At 33.9% G+C, this 12,681-nt stretch overlaps 1 protein-coding gene across 1 annotated transcript in view; it reads left to right on the top strand.

Annotated features, from left to right (window-relative positions):
• Nucleotides 1-12,681, top strand: part of LOC129942402 (uncharacterized) — a 319,524-nt gene that overhangs the window by 214,561 nt on the left and 92,282 nt on the right. Inside the window, exon 3 of the mRNA XM_056051314.1 lies at nt 652-773. Within this exon, the coding sequence (XP_055907289.1) occupies nt 652-773 (122 nt within the window). The remainder of the gene's footprint in view (nt 1-651; nt 774-12,681) is intronic.

The raw sequence follows: 12,681 nt of genomic DNA, 5'->3' as shown, positions 1-12,681 counted from the left end.
CATTTGCAGAACACACATTTTCCAATGCCAAAATCAAATAAGAAGAAAATAAAAAGAATCTAAAAAACACAACTTCCCTTAAATTCAATAAAAGTCAACTCCACAAAAAGCGTGTAATGTGTTTTTGTAACATATGACATGGCAAAAGTTTTCGCTTCATGAACTCTTCTAACCGCCCATCATCCTTTCTGTTGAACTTTGATTTTTTTTAAAAGACTGTTTTTGAAATCAAATCTCTTGTCTAGTTGAAGGTTGAAACGGATATGTTTTGACTCAGCTAAAAAATATGACAACAAAAAAAAACTCAGTTGATGTTTCTACGCCTTCATTGACATGTGAGAGTTTTAAAAAATAAGGAACACAATAAAAAAAATCAATATTGTGTATTGAAACTTATTTTTAGATTTAACCATCAAGTGCAGGCAGGGAGGATTGATGTAGACAACTTGGCTGCTCCTACTGCTATTGATGTTGTGTACTTTTTAGAACAACAGAATTCAAAATACAAAAGACTAAAAACATTGCTCTACTCATTTCTATGGAAAATTTGTGCGTTTAAGTTTCTATTAAAGTTGACTTGTTGTTTTTTTACACTTTATAATTTTAATATTTTTGATTAAAATGTTAACATTTTTTGTTTTTGTTTCTCAGGTCACACACCGAACGACTGGAGAAGTTATGGTACTAAAAATGAATCAATTACGTGCAAATCGACCAAATATGCTGAGAGAAGTTCAACTTCTAAATAGATTATCACATCCAAACATTTTAAGGTAAGTCTTCTAAGTTTTAATTCAGTTGTGTTATAATTTAAAAGTAAATTTTAATAATTCACGCTGAATGATGATTCAAATTTGTTTAAGTGTTTTTGGCATTGGAACTTCATAGATGCACGTTAATATGCAAAAATAATTAATGACACGTTTTGCTTTTTTTTAATGTTCATTATCATCGAATAATTCGAAATAATTAAAAACTGTAGAATCAACCTTTGTTCATTAATTAATAATGCGGAAAAGTAATAGTGCACTCTTTCCGGAAACGATTGATTAAACTTTTTTTTTTTTGCATTAACGATGAAATGATTCGGAGATAAATACTTAAATATATATACTTGCAACATAATTGAAAGATTATATTTAAAATGTTCCCATATTGCTGTTAAAAAAGTTCAAATTTTATTCTGGAGTAACACAAAGTAGCCATTTAGGACCTTTACTATTTATATTTGTATGTATCAATAACAACATCGATTATGTTAAGAATATGACAAATATAGAACTTAATTTTCTTTTATTATGGTAAATCAAACATTCCTATTAATTATGGAACAAAACGTCTTTTACGTTGCTGTCTCGCCTGGCTTTGAAGTAGCGCACTCGTGGCAATCCAATTTTCGAACCTTTTTGATGGTTTCAGGCTGTACCTCAAACATTTTTTCGATGATATTGACCTTAAACGATTGAATCGTTTCTGGATTGTTGCCCTAGCATCGGTTCCCATCGATCACCGAAATCAAGCATCAGTGATCGTGGTAGTAGATGGAGGACCGTCTCGAAACCTACGGCGCGGCGTGCTGTTGTCATGTGTTCTTTCTGTCTGTTGTTGTTTCTCTTCTGTCCTTCTGTCTTATATTAATGTTTTGTGTTGTTATCATCTAACACAGTCTAGTCGCTCAAGGTGCTGTGTTCTCTACTCTGTACATTTATGAGCTTTCATTTTCAAAATCAATTAAACCTTTTGAGAAAATAATCCGATATCCTTGTTGGGCTAGTCTTAAAATTTTGAGATGTTTTGATCAATGACAAATTGATGTTCTGGAATTAATTTTTTGCAACATCTTGAGTGCAGCAGGCGCTTCAATTGGACTGATACATCTTTTTTGTAGAAAATAGAAACCCAACAGGAACGGTCTCAAAGACTTCTTCAGGAACTTTAACTGGTCACTATGCTTCCTCGATAGTTAGGTAGATTCCATCGCAGATATGGTTGCAAACTTAATTCTTTGTGGAATGACAAATTTTATCCCGAATATGGTAAAATTTTTCAAACCATAAAGAAAACTCATGGTTTGATTCGAGCTGTAGGATCAAAGATGTAAGTTTCCGGATTTATAAAGCCAATCCTACTGAGGAAAACCGGAATAAGTTCAAACATATTCGAGGCATAACATTTTTGCATGACCAGAAATAACGGCGAAAAATACTACAAAGTCCCAGAGGTAGTAACAATTTCTGGTCATTTGTAAAAAATGTGTGCAACACTAGGACATCGTCAGTTCCTACGCTCGTTTGCAATGACACTCCTTTTGTAAGTTTGATTGATAAAGCCACAATTTGCTGTTAATTCGATGTTGCCAATGAGTGACATGATTTCTCCTATACATGAAAGCGTAAACTATTCCATAGGACGAATTTTCTTTCGCACTCTAAAAAATCTTGACATTCACAAATCCACTGGCCCGGATAATATCCCCGCTATTGTTCTGAAGAGGTGTTCTTCAACGCTGGCAAAACCACTGCGTAAGCTTTTTCATCTGTCCTATTCAACTAGTCTCTTTCCGAGTGGATGGAAAACTCCATTTTTCCAGCTTGTCCCTAAAAAAGGCAAACCATCCTCCCCCTCTTACTATCGTCCAATCGCACTTACGTCCCTTCTTTCCATGATCATGGTCATAGAAACGCTGATCAACTTTCAGCTTAAGAAATATCTTAAAGAACGGATGCTTCTTAATGACCGGCAGTATGGCTTTCGTAGCAATAGGTCCACTGGTGATCTCATGGTTTCTTATCGAAAATGCATGCTTTTGGTATTGACGAATCTCTTCTTTGTTGGGTTAGAAATTACCTTTCGGACCGTTCAATTCAAGTAGTATTGGACGGGTTTAAATCTGATATCCACAAAATAAACGCGAGTGTGCCCCAGGGTTCCGTTTTGTCTCCGACTTATATTTTTTAATGATCTTTTGTCTGAAACTTCTAACCCACTACAGTGTTTCGCTAATGACAGTACCCTCTGCTTTTCATACTCGTTTGAAGATTCTCATCTTTGTTGTTCGGATGTAGACTACCAACGGCAGCTTATGATAAGCTCATTAAATTCTAATCTTGACATGAGTGGTACTTGCACGAGGAGATTGAACAACGATCAGTCCTAGGTATGTGCATCACAAACCACTTGTGGAGTGATACATATTTGACATCGCCAAAAATGCTGCTTAGTGTTTCAGTTTTCTGATCTGGCTATAAATTGCAAAGCTTTTATTCGTCCTAAAATCGAGTATAACTATCATATTTGGGCTTAATCCCCAATAACTTACCTGTGTCTTTTGGTTAGAATTGAAAGAAGAGCTCTTAAAATTATAGGTCATCGTTCTCTCTCCGAGACATTTGCTTCTCTTGAACACCGCTGCAAGGTCTCATGCATGTCATTGTCTTATCGTTATTTTTATAAACAATGCTCTAGCGAAATAGCCAGTTGCATTCCTCCCCTTAAACAATTTAACTGTAATTTAAAAATAGATGAAAACCTTCACATATTTATCATCTATACTAATATTATAAATGGGAAAGACAGCTTGTTTGTTTGCATGTTTGTCCGTCCTTTACATCGCAACGGAGTAATATTTTGTTATGATACCTTGTAAAAGGGAAGTTCCAAGACTGGGAAGTCTTTAAACCTACTTTTTACCGCCGCTAAATCTCCCATTACAAGATCATTCGAGCAGATCCACCGGTAACACTTGTAATTTCATATTCGATATATTCTTTTAATACACTAATATATATAATTTAGTGTAGCATATCTTAAGATGCTTCTTGCTCTTGGACCTCTTATCATTTAATGTCTTTAAGCGTTTCTTCGTATATTTGTTGGGATGTTTACATACTACCTCCTTGAATTATATGCAATTAAAAATGGGTAATGGATAATTATAAACCGATGCAGCCTATGTGACACTAATAGAAGGTTTTTGTAAGTGCTTACCTTAATTTACAAAATAACAAAACGTGTTGGATGAAGCAGCTGGAGATAACAGGGAGTGTTTTTAAAGGGGGTGCAAAAAACAGTACGTCTTCCTTGGACAGCTATATTTTGCGTTTTCGTTCGTATACTTGCTGCTGTCTCTTTGTGACGTTTTGGTTTTCTTTTCCCATTCGAGCAAAGTCTCAGATAACAGATAGTACTATTTTAAACTCTACAAACTTTAATCTTCGATTAAGTAAAAAACCCCATGAAGTACCACAGGGTAGTTATTTAGTTCCTGTTCTTTTTACTCTTTATATCATTGATTTAGAGCTTATGTTGATGTTCATAGTTTGACTCATTCACACGGTTGTGTATTTTAGGCTAAGAATTCTTGTAATTTGAACTGGACTTTGATAAATGTTGTACTTTAGGCCAAAATGTTAGCAATTCAAGCTTACATTTACTGACTTCCGTTTTATATAATGTTTTTTGTTAAGGTTCAATGCAAAACAATGCAGTTAGTTACTTCGAAAATTCAAAAACCAATTATTATATTAATTATTAATAATTCATCTGAATAAAAACATTCTCGACTTTTTTCAGAGACCAATTTATGTGATTAATTTACTGAGTTTTATAACTAGTTTCTATTTATTTCTCAAATATGAGATTTTTTTAGATTCTCACTTTACTTCACAAAAAAATATAGTAATTAATTTTTATTCTTTATCATGAAGCATTGAAAATAAAAATAAAAAGAAATACAAACTCATCAATTCAACATTTACTGATATGGCAACTAAAAACTGCAACCTCTCCCATAACAGTCTTCAAGTGTACTCGTATACTCGTTTAGTTTCAAATTAAATTTTCCCATAACACAGATAAAAAATGAAAATGAAAAGGAAAACAAACGTCATACCAAAATCAGCAACTTCGATCGATTTGAAATTCATTTTCTAATTTCCCACGTTTAAAAATGCTTCAATAGCAATTAATAAGCGCGCCACTGAAAAATAATAATAAAAGAAAAACGAAGACAAAAATAAAAAACAAAACAACAAAAACCAAATACAAATTGAATTATTTTATTCAATTGACTTAATATTCATTCATTCATCCAACAAACTTCGATCTACCGACCAAAGACGATAGCTTTCAATGCAAAGGTCACAACTGAGTAAATGATGTTTTCAAGAAAAATAAAACTAGAAATCCAAATCGAATTACACGAAGTCAAACAGCACAGAATTAAAACCTCATAATCCACCATAACTGAACCAAGCTTAGATATTTATACCTACCTTGACAGCTACAGGTATGGGAATTCAATTCTTAATGATTTCTATCTCAAAAAAAAAAAAACATCGCATCGTCATCGTGCACATCGAATTTCTGATGTTGTTTGTTTTTGTAGTTTTATTTGGTGGTTTTATTACTACAAGCCTTGCTATATTGCTGACGCCATGCTTGAAGCTTGTAAATAAAATAGTTAACATAAAAATGTAGATACTTAATTCTCATAGAGCGATACATGATCTTTGATATCGCTGATGCTGATGCTTATGGTGAGCTATAATTAGATTTTACATTTTATTGTTTTGCATTCTGTCAGAAATGATTACAAGCTGTCATAATGCCGAGTCGAGAGATTGATGAAGGTAACGTAGCGTAAAAGTTAACTTTTTTTTAATAATCTGTCGAGGGAAGTATGATTATATTTTTGTAATGAATTAGGTGTTTGAAAATAAATGTAAACTGAGATGTCTCAATTAAGAAATAAAAAATAAAATACAAAAATATTGCGTATACGCCCTGGGGATCATATATAATTTGTTAATAATATATTGGAATTTTAGTAAGTTAAAATATTTATGAGCACATACTATGTTTTTAAAAGAATGAACATACTTCAAGTAGTTAAAAGGGTACAATAAGTATAAGTTTAAGGCTTTTTGTGAGCTCCATAAAAAAGAGGCTTATTTGATGAGAAAAGAAATGTCCATTTTTTGACTTTATTACTCTTCAATTTGTGTATTGACTTTTCGTTACGACAAATTTGTCTCTGATTCATTTAATAAAGGGTTAAACTACCATTCGAATATAAGAAGCAGGTTAATAAGTTGTTCGAACCCAGTTTTCCAGTTCTTTTGGCTTGAGAATCGAAAAATTGAAAAAGATGAAAACAGTCTCTTCTAGGTCTCATAAAATTTGGTGTTTGCCAATTTAGTCTCGGTGTCGCTTTCATATCAACATTTTACAAGAATTAAGTCTTTAAGGAAATGTTGATCAATTTCTTAAACTACTATCTTGGCAAGACTCTTTAAATTTTGTTTGGGAAGCCCTGAGGGAAGTATCTGAAATGAGCCAGGACTTGGACGAGACTGTAACGATATTTTTCAATTCCTGCATGAACTGAGCTATTAAGCTTAAAACTTACCAAAAGTAAAGCTGTTAATTTTCAAAGTGACTGTGACTACTTTTCTTTTAAATTCAAAGGGAAATTGAAGCCTTTTGAATTGGAATGATAAATCTGTAAGAACTTTTGAGATTTGAAGAAATATTACATTTTTATCCCTTCCATACGCGGACGGTTAAGACATTAGCACTAATAACATTTCGCCCCAATTGTTTGACACGAAGTCTTCCACCTTTAGCTAATCAACGTGCACCTAAATTCCGCATAAGCCTAATTTCAATTGGAGCGCATGTGATGGTACGCAGGACAGCACAGGTGAGTTAAAAACTGTACCGTGTATAAAGTGATCTATTCTGAGTCCATGGTCTTGTTTATTGTCTAATAATTCCTCATATTTCCTACTATTTGTAGAAGTTTCTTGGTGCTAGAATCACTTTTTGACTGAAAAACTATGTCCTTTTATACTAGCATAGTTTCGTGCTTTAATGTCATTTTAAGAAACGCCTAATAATATATTAATATATTGAATATCTTAATATAAGCGATATGTCAATAAGATAGAGGGATCTCACAACAGGAATGAGGTTCGTAAATTGTACCAAAAGATAAAAAAAACCTCCCAAGGCCCAAGGGTACCAACGACGAACCAAAGCAGTCTATGTTGAGAATAGGACAGACCACTTCTCCAAATTATATAACGGCAATGACGAACCGAATTCCGCTGTAAGGGAGATAGAACCGCTCAACCGAGGCGACGCAGATCAAACGAAGTGAAGACGAAGTGAAGATAGCTATATCTAAACTGAAGTCAAACAAAGCAAATTGACGGCATCGCTGCCGAACGCTGCGATGACTTGGAGGGAGCATGCATCAACTCATCTGCAAAATATAGTCGGAAGAAAGCATGCCCGATGAGTGGAATCTCAGCATAGTTTGCCCGATACATAAAAAAGGAGATCCTTCAAATTCCGCCAACCACAGAGGCATTATTCTCCTTAACATTGCATATAAGATCCTCTCTGCCGTATTATGTGAACAACAAACTGATAGGTCCTTATCAGTGTGGCTTCAGTGCAGGAAAGTCCACTATCGACTAAACTTTCACACTACGGCAGATCTTGGAAAAAACCCAAGAGCTTTAAATCGATACCCACCATCTTTTTATCGATTTTAAAGCCGCGTATAACAGCATCCATAGGGAAGAGCTCTACAGAGCAATGTCTAGTTTTGGCATCCCTGTCAAATTTATCCGATAGTGCAGAATGACGATGGAAAGATCTCACCTATGCATTCGATGTCAAAAAAGGTTTTAGACAAGACGATGCACTGTCATGCGACTTCTTCAATATCGTTCTGTAAACAATTGTGCAAAACTCAACCGTCAACACTAGATGCACAATCTGCCAAAGGTCCATCCAATTACTCGGATATGCAGATGAAGGCATAGTTGGAAGATCAAAGCGTGATATCATTGGAGCTGTTTTGAGCATTGCGACAGAAGCGAAGAAGATAGGTTTAGTCTTAGTGGTCAATGAGGGCAAGACCAAGAATATGCTGTCATCAAAAAAGACATTGAGCAACGACGTCTTGGACAAAACGTTACCATGGACAGCTATAACTTCGAGAGGTAAACAGACAACGACACCAGTGCTCAAGTCAAACGAAGAATAACTCTTGCAAATCGCTGCTTCTTTGGACTTAGAAGGCAATTAAGAAGTAAAGTCCTCTTTCGAGCATCTAAAATGACCTTCTATAAGACACTCACTATCCCGGCTCTCATTTATGGCGCTGAAGCCTGGACCCTGTCAAAAAAAAAATTGGAGAGTCTTAGGATGCTTGGAGAGAAAAATTCTTCGGGTGATTTTTGGTCCCCTATGCATAGATGGAGAATGGAGGAGAAGCACAATAATAATATAACGACGAACTGTACTGGCTGTACAGCGACACTGACCTAGTTAGCAGAATAAAAGTCCAACGGCTTAGATATCTGGGTCATGTAGAGCGAATGGACATCAACGTTCCAGCCCGAAAGGTCTTCGAATCCAATCCCGAGGGAAGGTGCAGTAAAGGAAGACTTCGACTCAGGTGGAGCACCCAGGTGAGTGAAGATCTTAACCAACTTGGCGTGCGAAACTGGAGACAACTAGCTGAGGAGCGAGCTGGCTGGAGACGCATGTTGGTTGAGGTCCAACCCCTGACTGTAGCGCCACCTTAAGTAAGTAAGTATGTTAATAAATGGGAGATTAAAGCACTCTTCAGCCTTGTAACTACCTCCGAACAAAAAATCATGTCATAATATTGCTCTGTTGTTATATGAAGTACGAAGGAACAAGCAAACAAACAAACAAGCAAACAAACAAATAAACCAACAAACTGACTTTACCAGTTACAATATTACTATAGATTGGCAAGTAATTTAAAATAAGCTGATATTATATTTCCAAGGGATGTCCGTTTTGCAAAATTTATATGAATGTATCAAAAAGACTAAAAAAACATAGAAAAAATGTTCCATAAAATTTTTCGCAACTAGTAACCGATAATATATTTTAAACTGGCAATTATTCTAGATCAATACTCTAAACCCGTTTGCTGCCGGAGGAGGGTTGTAGATTGCTTTGAAACGAAATCAGCAAAGCATCTTTAAACTTTGAAAAAAAAATGCACTATGAATTCGGAATTAAAAGAACGAAAGGCCAACAAATATTAATTATTACACCTGCACACCCTTTTTACGTAGGTGCTTAAACAAATTTGCCATCAATAAAAATAACATAGAAAACATAGAACGATTTAATCAAAACTATCACGACATAGGACTGACTAATTTACGTCAAATTATAAGCACATAAAACATTCAAAATAAGACCTGTAAAATAACCGTGGAGTTCTCAACTAATGTGGTTTTGACAAAAGAAACAAACATAGAAAACATAGATCGAACAAATCAAAACTGTCAGAACTTATAAATTTTAAATTGTTATTAGAAAAATTTAAGACAAAACCTTTGAAATTAAATGTCTGTATATTTTTCGTGTAGTTAAAGAAAGCTTTAGAAGCAGTTAAAACATAGAACATAGAAAAGATTGCAAGATGAACCTTCGACTAATTAAACCTTCGAAATTAAAAGCCCGTAGATTATTAAAAATGAGACCTATCAAATATTATTCTTGGGATAACTTTCTACGTTCCTTAATATAAACATAGAACGATACAACTTAAGTTGTCAAAACTAATGACCGGCCAACTATCATTAACCAGAATAGTCTATTTTCTCATGATTGCTTTGTTTGATATTAAAACAAGTAGAAAAACATAGAATGCTTAAATCGAAGTGATTTAACGAAGAACTCCTTGCAAATTGTGCAATTATTAGCATTTCGATCGGTGAATTTTGTTTTACTTAGTTAGCGTTTATTTAATTGGGCTTGTTGACACATTAAGAAAACTTTGGAATTAAAGAAAAATGTCTCACACTTCCTGTTCTTCGAAATAATTTTAAAGTGAAGCTTAATAAGAAACTTCAGCTTTCCTTAAAGCTTCAAGAGCCAATGGTTTCTATTTTAAACTCTTATAAACATGTGTTTTTAATGTAAGCACAATAATTGTTGTATAAACGAAGTAGCTTTTCATCATGAGTCTCAATTTAAAGTTTAACGAAATTGTTGGATGAATTAGTTAGAAAATTGCTCACGCTATTTATCAGGAAGAAAAACCAAAATGTCTCTTTGTCCTCATTAAAAGTTGCGCAACATTTGTTTTCTAAAAACGAAAACTACAGTAGAAAATTTGTATAACAGCGCAATTAATTTAAAACTTCACAAAATTTGCAAAAAAAAAAAAACTAAAATAATAAGTTGCAAAAAACACGCGCTTCTTATAAACAAATTACAAGTTTAAGCATCATTCGACATAACACTTATCTATCTCTCCAAGCCTTACCTATACAATATCTACCACCCAGTGATTTTGTGATTTTACTATGAATTTCTTCTTCCGAGTCAATTTGTCTTCCGCGATTGCGCTGCTCACTGAAGAAACATCAGCGGCCGCGACGACGACAACTGTACAAATTTCAATTAAACCACTTTCTATATCGTCGAAATTACTAAACCCCCTCTTCCATCGCCACTGTCCCGCTCCCGTAAAAATTTAACTAACAAAAAGACAATTTAATGATGATACCGAAATGGTGTTTTTATTAGCAACAAATGTTGCCAATTAAATTCCCATCAATAGCACCATCTGATGATACACCAGTGAACCATTATCATCATCATTTTTGTGTTGTTTTTATTATTTTAATTTTTGATCAATATAAGAAAATTTATTAACCATAATTTTCAATAAATCTGTAAGCGATATGTGAAGTGTATAGTTGAGAGATGAAAATATGTATATTGAAAATTTAATATGAAGACTACAAGAAACGACGACGGTGTTCGGTATTTTGTTGCTGTCGAAACAAGTGGACTTTCTTAATCGGACGCGCAAACATGGAGTATTAACAATAATTATGCCATAAATCTTCACCAAGCTTATTGTGCGTTTTCTCCTCGTAAATTATAACCAAGATTATACCTTCTGCACAATATTTACCCTATTTTCTTCTTGTTTTTCGTTGTTTGAGAATTGTGGGCGCCTCCCTCTTCTAAAAAAACAACACTATAGGACACCATCAACACCATCCAGTCTCTTTTTTTCAACTGTTTCTCATATCTTAACGAGGTGCCCATCGATCGTCATCAGTTTCGGTGCAGTTTTCAATTGACTTGACCTAAATTTTATAAAATAAAAAACATAACAACACCATTCATCCAAGCAACTTACCATCCATCTGAACAACGAAATTGTTTAAGTAAAAAGTATCTTTTTTTTTTGAGAATGTGCATACAAAAATTCGTCCAAGTGGAAAATTGTAGATGAAAAATTACACAATTTAAAAAAAAAAAATAGGGTGACTCGAAAATATAATTTGAATATTTTGTATAGACATTTGACGAGCGATTCAATTTGCTAAACCTTCTTTAGAAACGTTTTCAATATCATTAGCAAATACAAATTTAAAGAATGGGTTCCACTAAAAGTACAATGTGTCAGCTTAGAGGAAACGTCTAATGATAGTCCACTATGATATGTCCAAAAAAGAAAGTACTTAATGATATGCTTAATATTTTACCAGAGTTTCTGCTCGAACAAGCTGAAAATGAAATACTTTACTGCGGTAAAAAGTAGCTTAAAACACTCTCCAGCTTCGTAAGTACCTCCACACAAAAAATAGTGTCATAATATTGATCCGTTGCGACGTGAAAGATGGACAAACAAACAAACAAACAAGCAAGCAAGCAAACTGTGTTTGCCATCTTGTATTGAATTGGCAGATGTGTTAAGTAAATTAAATCTTTAAATAAAGTAAAACATTTAGACTTCTAAGAACAAATACATTATTTTGAATATATGTTTGAAGTTCCCAAGTTAAGGTTCTTACTCAAATAAAGGGTTTTTGACTTATGAAAACTTCTATTTTTAAACAAGGAATTCAAAAACTGGACAAGTTTTTTTTACTATAGTTGGTTGAAAATATCTTCAATCTTTAAACCACCTACAATTTGGGTATTCCTAGAAAACGAAATAGATCTAAATTCCTGTTATAGCTTACTTATGCTAGGTATTTACTGAAACTTACTTTTACTAGCTTTTTAAGCTTCTAAAGCTTTGAAGTTTAAAACTTCTCTGAAGAAGACACTTTTAAATACCAACTTTAATAAAACACAAGAAAAAGAAGCCCATGAGTACAACCCCAAGTAATGAAGAGGTCGAGAAGGCTGTTAAAAGGTTGAAACAAAAAAAAAAACTGAAGAAGGCACATCAGCCGACCTGTTTCAATAATACGGGCCAGCTTTAAGAAACGTCATAAAACTGGCGAAAAAGTATCATCTCCCCCTGGCAAGAAAAGAGATTTTACAATTTGTAGCAACTATAGATGTATCACATTGTTAAGTACCGGCTAAACGATACTCTCCTCTATCGTACAAGAACTGATAGACCTATGTGCTAAAACTATCATCGGGTAATATAAATGTGGCTTCGACTTAGTCAAATCAATAGCCGATATGATTTTTGTCCAATGGAAAAATGTCTAGAATTTAATATTCTAACTTACCATCTTCGTTTAGATTTTGCGTCCATTAACGAAAGCATAGTCAAGGTAGAACAATGCAAAGCCATAAGAGAATTTGGAGAAGCCGAGTTTGAAAAAAAACAGATTGCTATCCAGACCAATCAACATGTAC

Source organism: Eupeodes corollae, chromosome 1 (genome assembly GCF_945859685.1).
Source record: "Eupeodes corollae chromosome 1, idEupCoro1.1, whole genome shotgun sequence".
In the NCBI taxonomy this organism is placed as follows: domain Eukaryota; kingdom Metazoa; phylum Arthropoda; class Insecta; order Diptera; family Syrphidae; genus Eupeodes; species Eupeodes corollae.
The sequence above is the reverse complement of the archived record's forward strand: the minus strand, read 5'-3'. Positions and strand labels throughout refer to the sequence as shown.